General features: G+C 32.3%; 1 protein-coding gene across 1 annotated transcript in view; it reads left to right on the forward strand.

Moving 5' to 3' along the window:
• CCDC18 (coiled-coil domain containing 18) overlaps positions 1–12799 on the forward strand; it is a 73964-nt gene that overhangs the window by 484 nt on the left and 60681 nt on the right. Inside the window, exons 2-6 of the mRNA XM_063105435.1 lie at positions 2057–2192; positions 2932–3106; positions 5507–5668; positions 9862–9968; positions 11198–11326. Of these exons, the coding sequence (XP_062961505.1) occupies positions 2059–2192; positions 2932–3106; positions 5507–5668; positions 9862–9968; positions 11198–11326 (707 nt within the window). The 5' untranslated portion in view covers positions 2057–2058. The remainder of the gene's footprint in view (positions 1–2056; positions 2193–2931; positions 3107–5506; positions 5669–9861; positions 9969–11197; positions 11327–12799) is intronic.

Genomic DNA, 12799 nt, shown 5'->3' on the forward strand with positions numbered 1-12799 from the left:
ACACCTACAAACGTTAATTAGTGCTGAACTTAGGACCCGTAGGTACGATGAGGTGCCTTTCCATGTGTGTACAGGCAATGAAGATAGGCCTTTTTTTATAACTACTGTAAATTGAAATGAGGAGCAAACTTTTTTTTTTTTTTTAAAGATGACCGGTAAGGGGATTTGAACCCTTGACTTGGTGTTGTCAGCACCACACTCTCCCAGGTGAGCCACCGGCCATCCCTGTATGGGATCCGAACCCGGGGCCTTGGTGTTATCAGCACCACACTCTCCCGAGTGAGCCACGGGCCGGCCCAGGAGCAAACTTCTTTTGACTGTAAGTGGCCCGCTAGGGAAATGAAAATATTTGAATATCGAATGTATTCATTGCTACTTCAAAAGAGTTAGCGAATTCTTACATAAAAATACACAGATGTTGGACATAAAACCTGATTTATATGAAACAATGCCCAACGGCATTTCAGAATTTGCCCAAATTTTCTTTACCCTTTTCTCTCCCACCATCCTGCAGGGAGCTAGAGATGTTTTTGAATAAATAAAGAAGGATGGGGACCTGATCCGTTGACTTGTCTGAGAGTCTTCTCACTTAAGCTGAAGGAAATTTGTGGAAACAAAAGAGGAAAGAGGATAGAAACAGCTTGTATACAGTGATTACATAGCAACTGATTTAATTTTCTGCCACAGATTCTTCCAGTAAGGTGAGGGTTTTCTTTTTAACCTTTCTCTACGGGAGAAATTTTGTGTGGGAAATAAATGTAGTGTAATGATTTTAGCTGGATGAGGGAAAGAAAGGAAGGGCAGTTTAGTATTCATAATTTATTCATTCAAAACATTGAGCTTCTCTAAGTACGTTACAGTCCTGAACATAACACACAGGATTCCTAATCTTTTGGAGCTTGGGATTTGGTCCGAATTCTAAGAAGAGGGATGAGAGAGAGATGCTACAATGAAAAAAGGTGAATGGGATCTGAAAGAAGAATGTAATTTTAAGATTATGTAGAAAGATTACAGCAGTAATAGAGATTATAAGGCTTCAGTTTTTTCTTGCATCAATTACAATAATAAAATGTAATTCTTTATTACAACTTTTTATGTGCAAAGGAATTTAGTAGACAGTTTCACAATCCTAGAGATACCCATCCGTCGAAGAAACAAAAGCTTTTCTTTATATATTTCTGAGCTAACCTGCCAAATGTCATTTTGATCTATGTGTTTGTGACTTGTGAGTATGTGTGTATTTAAAATTTTATAACTATTGTGAAAGGGAGAAAGAGATAACTTTTATCTGGTAATAAATTGCTTTCTTTGAAAATATGAATGACAAATGGTACCATTTTATCAGATGTCCACAGTTTGTACTATGATTGTGAAAATTCAGACTTCATATTGAAATTGATATATAATAAATAACAAATTAGAAGAGTGCAGTGTAGCTTAATTAAAAGGTCTCTGGATCCCAATGACCTGGATTCACATCTTGTTTTCACCATTTACTGTTTGTGTGACCTTCAGTAGGTTATTTAATCTGATTCTTGGCTTCTTCATCTTTAACATGGAATAAGCATACTTAGATTAGGGCCGGCCCGTGGCTCACTCGGGAGAGTGCGGTGCTGATAACACCAAGGCCCCAGGTTCGGATCCCATATATGGATGGCCAGTTTGCTCACTGGCTGAGCGTGGTGCTGACAACACCAAGTCAAGTGTTAAGATCCCCTTACCGGTCATCTTTAAAAAAAAAAAAAAACATACTTAGATTACACAATTGTTAGAAAGGTTAAATGTGTGTACAAAAGGGGAATTATAAGAACTATACTCTCGCTAAAATGAAAAATTGATATATTGATATTGTATTGAACTTCCCATTATGGTTTTACACTGCAAAGAAATTCATTATTAATTGGTTTTATTGTTTTGTTTTAAACAGCCATGAAAGAGTTCACAACATTTGAAATAGAAAAATAACAAGTTAAATTCTATTAGTATGAGAATATTTTTACTGATACCACAGAATCCTTCAGGCAAGGTATAAACAATTAATTTCTTTTTTTTTAAGAAATGGAATCTAGTTTATCAGACTACCGTAATAAAGACAATGAAGAAGAAAGTTTGCTTGCAAATGTTGCTTCCTTAAGACATGAACTGAAGATAACAGAATGGAATTTGCAGAATTTAGGGGAAGAGTTATCCAGGTAAGTAAGTAAAATCACATGTTAGAATTCAGAGTGTGACTTTAATTTATGAATGTAAAGTGTATGGATTTCATTATTACATATGGTGTTTCTAATATGACTCTGAAATAACAAATAATTTTCTATACTTTTTAATATAACTCTCAGTTTAGGAAAAAATAGGAAAATTAGAGAAGGATTTATGTATTAAGAAAACACCTTTAATGTATTAGGATTCAGAATATGAAATATGTATTTTGGGCTTTATTAGTCTTTTATTATTATGACTAATTTTTGAATCCTAGGTTATCCTGGCATAGAGGCTCTGGAAATACATAGATTGCTAGTTTAAAACTATGGTTATTTAAAATTTAGTGGGAGGCCGGCCCGTGGCTCACTCGGTAGAGTGTGGTGCTGATAACACCAAGGCCACGGGTTCGGATCCTATATAGGGATGGCCGGTTTGCTCACTAGCTGAGCGTGGTGCTGACAACACCAAGCCAAGGGTTGAGATCCCCTTACGGTCATCTTTTTTTTTTAAAAAAATAAATAAATAAATAAATAAAAATAAAATAAAATAAAATTTAGTGGAAACATTGCCTCACAGTCATAAATATGAATCTAATTGTCAGCAGCATTTCAGGTTATTTTCTTTATGTTTTCTTATTTAATGTATAGAAATTTGTGCTGAATACTTAAAATTTGTGCTGAATACTTAAACTACCAAAGAACTAACATTTATTTTTTCTTTTTTCTCTAGTGTTAGTCCAAGTGAAAATTCCGATTATACTTCTAATCCTTCAAGGTCTGAAAGGCTCATTTTGGGAGATCTTGTTCATCCTAGCCTCCCTGGAGTTTTGAATTACTCACCTTACAAAAAAGTTTGTAAAATGTCTGGTAGCAGTACTGATTTTCAAAAAAAGCCAAGAGATAAGGTTATTGTTTTTAGACCTGTCTGTTTAAAAATTGTTTTAGTTTTAGAACTACTTAAAATATTTTTTTTTAGTTTTTCTTTAAATGCCATATTTATGTTCTCCATAGTCTGTTACTATGGTGCTCAAGAATTTAAATATAACTGTTCTTTTTATGTCCTAACAAGGAAGTAGTTATCTTGGTATAAAAACTCTGTTTTTAGACTTCTGTATTTATTACGTTTTTGCAGTTAGATGTCTTCTTTTCTCAAGTATATTATAACCCCCTTGAATTTAGCACTATTCCCTGTACATAATAGGTAATCTGAGTAAAGTATACACACCATTTAGCTTGGATCAAGTGCTGTGTGATAGCATGGCAGCATTTTCCTTTCATTCTCCCTAAGTTTTGTCAGTGATGTTAGACATTTTTTCCTGGTCTGGAACTCTCTCCCTCTTTGTCATTCTATCATGTTATCTCACTCCCTGTGTTTATATCTGTTCGTTACTCAACCCTGTTATTTCCTTTTCTACTCTCTTCTTCTTTATCCTCCCACCGCCAACATGCGTATTCACAGATATGGTTGCATATGCACATTATAATCTTTTTTTAGTAAAAATTTGCTATTTCTGCTTCAGAAAGCCAACCATTGAAAAATTTTCTTTTTGTTATGAAGCTGCTTAATGAAGCTTTCTGAGCCTACATTTTAGAAAGTAAATTCAAATTCCATGTCTACAAAGAATATGCAATTCTGGGAAATTTGGTCTCTATCCTAATTCAATTTACTGATCATTCTTATGATATATATATGCCTTAGTTGAAATCATTGTGTTTTACTATAAGTAAAATCAAGAGATAAATCACAAATTGGAGGGGAAAAATATTGATAATGCCTATCAGAGACTAAGTATATTAAGTGCTTCTAGAAAGTGAGAAGAAAAAGATCAATAATCCAAAGAACAAAAGACATAAATGGAAAAGAATAAAAATGATCATCAAACAAATGAAAAGGTGTTTAATCTTACTGATGATAAGAGAAATTAAAAATGAAACTATAAGTATCAGTTCTTACCTATCCAATTGTTAAACATCCAAATGTTTGCCACTATATTTTGTTGGTGATATTGGGGAGATATACATTGCTGGTGGGAATGCAACCCCTATGGAGAGGCATTTGGCAATATTTATCAGAATTACAAATCCATTTGCCTTGACTTGGAAATCCTATTTCTGGAAAACTGTCCTGCAGGTACACCTGCATCAGTACAAAATGAGGCATTGTTATAACAAAAGATTAGAAATAGCTTAAGTATCGAGTAATAGGGGTTAGTTAGAAAAACTATGGTTGTTTCAGTTAAGAAGAAAAAACAAATAGGAGTTTTCAATGTATCGATTATGGAGAGATTGACAGTATTATTGTTCAAGTGAAAAAATGCGAGGTCCAGAGCAGTATATATAATACGCTAGCTTTTGCATAATGAGGCAAGGGAAGTGGGTAATTTGTATTGCTTGTGTATGTATGTGAAATCATTTAGAAGACTAAAAATGGTTACCTACCTACTAAAGATAGAAGGGAGACTTCTGTATTTACTTTTTCTTTTATATAGTTTTGACTTTTGAAGTCCATATATTACTGAAAAAAATTAAATTAATTGAAAGAAATAATGTTTTAGAAATTGGATCCAGGGGCTGGCCAGTTAGCTCAGTTGGTTAGAGCACGGTGTTATAACACCAAATTCAAGGGTTTGGATCCCCTTATGGCCAGCGCCAAAAAGTAAATTGATTAATGAAAAAGTAAAAATTGAATCCTCATGGAAATCAATTTATTATAAAATATATATTAAAAGTATAATTAAATTATATGTTACAGAGCTGGCCAGTTAGTTAGCTCAGTTGATTAGAGTATGATGCTGATAACACCGTGGTCCAGGGTCCAATCCCTGTACCAGCTAGCCACCTAAAAAAAAAAAAAAAGAACCCAAACCAAAAAAATATGTACAGATTAAATAATATTTTATCTACTATCTATTTTATTTTTGGACATTTAGGTTTTATCCATTTATTACCTCTATGGACAATATAGCTATGAACATTTTTATATCTTCAGGTGCAAAAGTACAAAAGCTTCTATCATATTTATATCTAGGAGTGATACTGTTGGGTCAGCATATTCAGTTTTACTGGTTAATACCAAGCAGTTTTCCAAGGTGTACCACTGTTTTCCAAGTTATGCTTAAGTATACTTCCACCAGCAGTCAAAGGGAGAGTACTGATTGTTTCACATATTTTGTGAACACTTACTAAACATTTAAATTCATTTCCTGAATTGCTTAGTCATTTTATTGATAATTGCTCATGATTTTTCATTAATTACATGTAATCCATAAATAATTCAAAATAGGTTATTCTTTTTCATTTTTCAGATGTCTTTTTCATCTTCTACCCCTGTGGATCAGGAGATTAAAAACCTTCGAGAGAAACTTAATAAACTTAGGCAACAGAATGCTTGTTTGATTACACAGAATCATTCTTTAATGACTAAAATAGAATCTATCCACTTTCAATTAACCCAGTCAAGAGCAAAAGTATGTATCTTGATGTGATGAGTATGCCAACAGAAAATAATTGTAATAATTTTAAGATTTATAATTGGAAAAATATTCTTTGTATTGCCTTAATGTGTTATGCATAGTAATTCTTGTTATGATAATATTGTATCAACATGTTGTAGAATCAACTTTACAGGAATTTTATATCTGAAAATGATTTAGGGAAACTATAATTTTTGTGTATTGGTAAGTCAGCTTCTTAAAGTCTTGAGATTACCAATTTGTGTAGTTTTATTTCTTATACAAAGGAATTACAGCTTATTTATCTTCCTTTTAAAAATAATACATTCTCATTGTTGAAAACTTAAAAAGTACAAAAAAGAAGAGGGAGAAAGATCATCTAGAATTTCCACCATCTAGAAACTACCTTACTGGTTTATTACATAGTTGAATCCAGCCTGTTTTGAATAGTTTTGGTTTTCCCTGTTTTTCACTTCATACATAGTCTAAGCATTTTCTGATGCATTTACATAGCTTTTCCACTGATCGTTTTTTATGATATCATGTTTTATTATATGATTAGACCATAACTTAGTTAGTAATTCCCCTATTTAAGTGGTTTCCTATTTTTTCCATATGATTGGTGTTATGCAAAAAATTAGAAGAAACCCAAATGTCCAATGGTAGAGACATTTTATGGTAAATTATGTTATACCCGTAAAATAGATTGCAGCAAAGCCTTTTTTTTTTTAGAGGTGAATGTATCAGTACTGACATGCAAAGTGTTTGACTTACATGGAACATTCTGAGGTTTATATGATATAATGTATTTAAAGGCACTGAGGACTGTGTCTGTACATAGCACTCAAAAACTGTTACCTAATGTATTTAGTGGTAGGAAAACATTGCAGAGTAATACACAGATGTATAATGATCCCAGTTTTGCTTTTTATAAAAAGTGCACATGTGTATGGTTGTGTGTTTGTATGTACATGGATATACGTATGATGTATATTGGATAGAAAGACTGTGCTCCACACTGTTGATAATTTTGAGAGGGACTGGAAAGTTGTAGTGGAACTTTCACTATTTACTTTTATAGATATGTATACATTATAGTTTTTCCATAAAGTTTAGTATTGACTCATGATAGAAAACAAAGCAATCTTGGAATGCAAGACTGTAAGAAATATATGCATAAAAATACATATACAGCTGCTAAAAAGGGGCAACATTAAAACTATCACATTTGTTATACACTAACAGTGAATTAACAAAAACTCTCCCTTTGAAATTAGGAGCAAGACAAGCATGCTCACAAATACTACTCTTTTTAAGAAATCATTTACTCGCCTAGCTACTACACAGTAAGTTAAGAAAAAGAAATAAAAGTTATGTAAGATGAAAAAAAAAAAACACCTACTTTTTACAGATAATGTTGTGTATTTAGAGAACCTAAAATAATCTATGAATAAATTGTAGGAATTAGTGAGCATGTATAATTCTAAGTAGTGGAAATATGGCAAAGCTTTATTTTTCTTCTTTTGTTTTTCAAACAAAACAAAGTGCTATTGGGGCTTATTCCAACCCAAGGAGAAAAATGCAGCAGTGAACATAAAACTTCTTTGATATTTGGTATTATTTCTAGGATAGATTTCCAGAGGCAGAATGACTAAATTATAGGGAAAGAACATTTTTCAGGCATTTACTGCACATAGTCTATGTTCAATATTCTACGTGTTTTTGGTCACTTTAAGGGAAAAATATTGTTTTTCTTGGTTTCTTATGAGGTTTACCTTTTCAGTATATTTGTCATTTAGGTTTTTTGTGATTTGTCTGTTCACCATTTCTGTTTCTTAATTGTATTTAAAATTTTTATTTAGCTATCAATAATTTGTTTTTAAAGTCATACATGCTTAATTATTTAAAGTCAAAAAAGAGATATAAAGAATTTAATAACTACTGAACTACTAGCATTTTGGACTTTTCTTTTTAGTATATAAACACACCAGCGGTTATTTATTCTAGGCAATAAGATAAATAATGGTATTTTACTTCCATCTCAGCATTATCTAAATTGCGAAATTATATTTTTAAATAAAATATTTTTTAGGGAAGCTGCCTTTTCCAGGGCAGGTCTGAGCTTTCGATGTTAAGTGTATGCCACTATTGGGAATCTTTTGCTGAAATTCCCCATTGACTCAGTCAGTATATTCATAATTTACCTTTTGGCAAAGTCGGTTCTTACACCTCTGGAGCCTGGTATCCTGCTTTTTCTGAGCTTTTTGCCTTCCATCCAGGCCTGCTGTCCAGCTGCCATCCTAGGACTTTCTTTGATGTTCTTTTAGGTTGCATCTACTGTTTCCTGAATCCCATGTATGTTCTTTCGTACTTTATTCTTTCTGTATTTGGAGCATATCTTCCAGTTGCTTCCTTGCCTGTCTGAAAATGTCTTAATTCTCTCCCACTTATGATTAAATTTTAGGTTGAAATTATTTTATTTAGAATTTTTATGACATTGTTCTCTTGTATTCTATTCTCCAGTGCTGCTTTGAAAGGTATGATGACATTGTGAATCACTTTCCTTATCATATAATTTTTTGTTTTTCCATTTGTTTTTTGCTTTTAGTTTTTAGGATTTTCCCTTTTTCCCTGGTTTTTAAAAATTTCACATCGAAGAGTCTTTGAATAGGCCTTTATTGCTTGTGTTGGGTATGTGAGGAACCTTCCACATTGGAAACTTGTGTCCTTTGGTCCTGGAAATTTTTCTTACATAATCTTTTTAATAATTTTCTTCCCTCTATTTTCTTTCTTCTATTTTTCCTATTAGGTGAATGTTCAACCATCTGGATTAATCTTCTAAATCTTTTAGATTTTTTTTTTTGTTTTTTTCATCTGTCTTCCTGTGATTCTTAGCAGAATCCCTCAACATTATTTTTCACACTTGTACTGAATCTTTTATTTTGGCTGTTATACTTTTTTCATTTTCCAAAACTTTTTCTTGTTTTTTGATTGTTTTGTATTTATTAACATCCTGATATGTATCCTACCTTAGCTTTCTGAAGGTATAATAATTTTTTTGTTTGCTTGCTTTGCTTGTTGCCAGCTTCTTTTTTCTTTTGTTTTGGCCTCTGATTTTCATGTTAAAAGCTTTTTTCAGATGTTAGTGTTTTGACTGTTCATATTTAAGAAAAAGGTATTTAAATGCTGTTTGGAAGCCCTCTGTATATTAGTGAGGTTTGCTATCCAGTGGGCTTCATTTTGGGGTGATGGCTGGGGAGATGTCTCTTTTGTAGGGAAATGCCCATCTGCCCCCTAGTATCAGTATGTGACAATTTTTCTTTGGAGCTGTTGAGTTTCTCCAGCAAAGAATCCTTTGATTTCCCAGCTGTGGGATAATTGTAAATGCAATGGAGTAGAAACCTGGGGACTGATGGTTCTATATTAATCTCCTTGTTTATAGCTCTACCTCATCCCTTCTCATTCACAATGTGTCCCAGAGTCACAAGCCTCTCCTGTTCAATTTATTCAGATAGTAGTCTTTCTACCTCCTTTCTGGTAGGCCATCACCTTGCTATTGGTATTCTTGGAGCGGGAAAAGGAGGGGTGACTGTTACTTGCAGAGACATTGACCTGTATCCCTGGTTTTCCATCCAGGACCTTACCCCTGTCACCATGTTCTTAACTTATTTTTCAGGAATAATTAGTTCTGTTATTGATACTATCTTCCATACCATTTAGGTTGTGGATTCCTATTCTGCTACAATAGTTGTATTGTCTTTATCTTCCAGGTTGTAAGATTACTCTGCTTTTCTGTATTATTTAGATTTTCTCTAGTAAGCATGCATTCTAAACTTAGATTTTAAAATCATAAAAAGTTTAGTATGTATGTATTTTCCTTTTATAATTTCTTATAGTTTGATATTTTATATTTAATTGTCTTATTTGTGTGAGATTAATCTTCCTAGATGGTGTCAGTAGAGATTCTGTTTTTTTCCCAAATAGCTAATTACTTAAGATATTAAGTTGATGTTGGCAGGAGCTTATATGGCTTGTGATGATGACATGACCATGTAAATGTTGATCAAAGGAATAGATAAGATGAGCTTTACACCGGACCAATGACTTGGGAGTCCTATTGAGCCCCTTTATCTGACAGGAAAAAAACTAAGGACCAAGTAGATTATTTTCTCAAAGAAAGTACTCTAAAAGTTGTTTTCATGTTTTAGGTTTCTATGCTTGAGTCTGCTCAACAGCAAGCAGCCAATGTCCCAGTCTTAGAAGAACAGATTATAAATTTGGAAGCGGAAGTTTCAGCCCAAGATAAAGTTTTGAGGTAAATATACCTTTATAGCTTTAAAATTTTTATTTCCTACTTCTAATTTTTGTTACATCTTGTTAAATCTTCTCTTCCACCACAATAAATCTAAAGTAACTTAATGATGTTCAGTTGCCTTAGAACTTGTTGACTCTATTTTTAGTCAATCGTAACTCCTTTTGGCTGCAGGTTGTGTGCAGTATTTAGGGGCTAAAATGACTAAATCTAAGCTGAGATGCTTAATTATGTGCTTTTATTAAATATGAATTAACTCATAACAGTATATATTTAGTGCTTCAATGGGAGTTCAAGAAATAAAATACAAGGAATTAGGCACTTTGTAATTTATTCTCCTTTTCTGCTCTGAATACAATGGGAAACATGCATACTAGAAAGCATATTACTATATTTGAGTGATTCTCAAAGTATAGTTCTGGGACCAGCAGAATTAGCATCAGCTGGGAACTTGTTGAAATGCAAATTCTTAGGTTCTGTCTCAGCTTACTGAATCACAAACTCTGGGAGGTGGGACCTAGAACTTTGTGTTTTAATGAGTTCCACAGATGATTCTGATGCACACTACAGTTGTCTCTCATGTCCATCGGAGTTTTATAGTTTTCTTTGTAGTACATATATTTAAAAAAATTTATTCCCATGTATTTTATATTTTTGGTTATAATGAATTTGTTCCCATTCAGTTTATTGCTAATATATTGGAAGGCTACTAATTTTTGTATAATATAATTGTTTTGTAATTGGACTATTTCTCACACTCTTATTAATTCTAATTATTTTCTTTTTGGTTCTCCTGGGTGTTCCAGGTAGCTAATGCTACTATCAGCAATTAAAGAAAAATTTGTCTTTCCTTTCAGCATTTATACTTCTTATTACTTTTTCATTTTTGCTTTTTGTACTGGGTACAACCATCAGAAAAATTGCTGGATGTGGGTAGGATAACAGTCATCCTTATGTCGTTTCTGAATCATATAGTAATGCTTCCAGTATCTGGCCATGAAATTTGATGCGAGTTGTAACTTCAGATATATTTATCATTTGATGGAAATATTCTTTAATTCCTTATAAAAACTCTTGATAAGTGATGAATATGCCTTTTTCTCTGTCTTTTGTTATATATTTGTTTCTCTTAACTCATTGATTTAACGTTAGTAGAATTCTAGTGTTGAATTATTCTTGCAAACCCAGAATAATCTCTTAATAGTCTTTTAAAAATATCTTTTATTTTATAGAGAGGCAGAAGATAAATTAGAGCAGAGTCAGAAAATGGTGATTGAAAGGGAAAAGAGTTTGCAGGAGTCCAAGGAGGAATGTATAAAGTTGAAGGTGGACTTACTTGAACAAAGTAAACAAGGAAAAAGGTATGTATTTTTAAAGCAAAATTTTTTTTTGAGGGGAATAAAAGGATACATTACATATTTAAAATTCTAGTTAATTTTTGAAGTGAAAAAATCTTAGAAATTGGACAGTAGAATAACTTGTTATTTTTGTCCTGTAATTTTTTTTTTTTTTTTCATTTTCCATTAAAATTTTCATGTGTGGATTTTATGCTATCGGCATTCTGGATTGGTGTTAATTCTTAGAAGACTGATAATGATCATCAATGTAATGGTATCTACTTATTTCTGAAATTAAGTTACATGACCTACTTAAAAACGAGTACACTGAGTTCAAAATATGAATACAGAAAAAGCTTTTAAGTTAATATTACTCTGGTAAAATTAAATAAAATGTTGCATGAACTCTTCAAAAGAAAGTTTTACCTCATACATATGATAGAAAAAGATACTCGATTCATGAGGAATACATAAGTAAAATTTAAAATATTTTTTGTAAATTGTGTCTTGAAATAAAGTTTTGTAGGTAGCTCTGATCAAGGAACCATGAGCTTTGAATGCCAGTTAACTTTTAAACTAATAAGGATTTAACATTTTTGAGTTTAAATTAATAAGATTTTATAATATATAATTACAGTAGCTTTTACATAGGGTAAAATAATGTGCATTTTTATCTTCCTTGACAAAAATAATTTTTAAGATTTATACTATGGTATGAATTAGGTTATAAAGAAAATATTTGTTAAAAGTTATCATAAATAGGTTAAATATTTGTTTGCATATGTGTTTACATTTCTAAAAACCACTCTAAACCCATCTATACATAATTTTTTTCATTTAAATAGGTTCAGAAGAACATTTTTCCAGCAGTATTTGGTTAGCCTAGTTCAAGTTGCAAAGTGTATTTTGTAGGCAGTAATGCTTAGTGGAACATGTTTAGATTTTTGAGTCAGACATTCAGATTTTACTTCATAGAGGCTTTATTACCTTGTTTATATAGCATTTACATGGTATTAGGTATTATAAGTAATCTAGAGGTAATTTAACATATACAGGAAGATGTACACAGGTGATATTCAAATAATACGCCATTTTATATAAAGAACTCCACATATTTTGGTATCCTCAGGGATTCTCAGAACCAGTTCCTTGCAGATACTGAGGGACATCTGTACTCATGAGTGGATAGGTGTAGGAGGAGATGAGGTAATAAAGACAGGCTGGGTTTAGACTGTAAATGTTTTTGCATTATACGAAAGGATTTGTATTTAACCTGGAAAGCATGAATGGCCAGTTGAGATCTTTAGGTAAAGGTTTGATATGAAGACTCTTGCAACTTGTTGAAGAACTAGAATGAATATTGATCTGAATGTGTGCTCTAAAATTTGTGTTGGAAACTTGATCCCAATGGAACACTGTTGGGAGGTGGGGTCTTTTGGGAGGTATTTAGGTCATGAGAACTCTTCTCTCATGAGTGGATTAATGCTGTTATAAAAG

This window comes from Cynocephalus volans, chromosome 8 (assembly GCF_027409185.1).
Source record: "Cynocephalus volans isolate mCynVol1 chromosome 8, mCynVol1.pri, whole genome shotgun sequence".
NCBI lineage: Eukaryota > Metazoa > Chordata > Mammalia > Dermoptera > Cynocephalidae > Cynocephalus > Cynocephalus volans.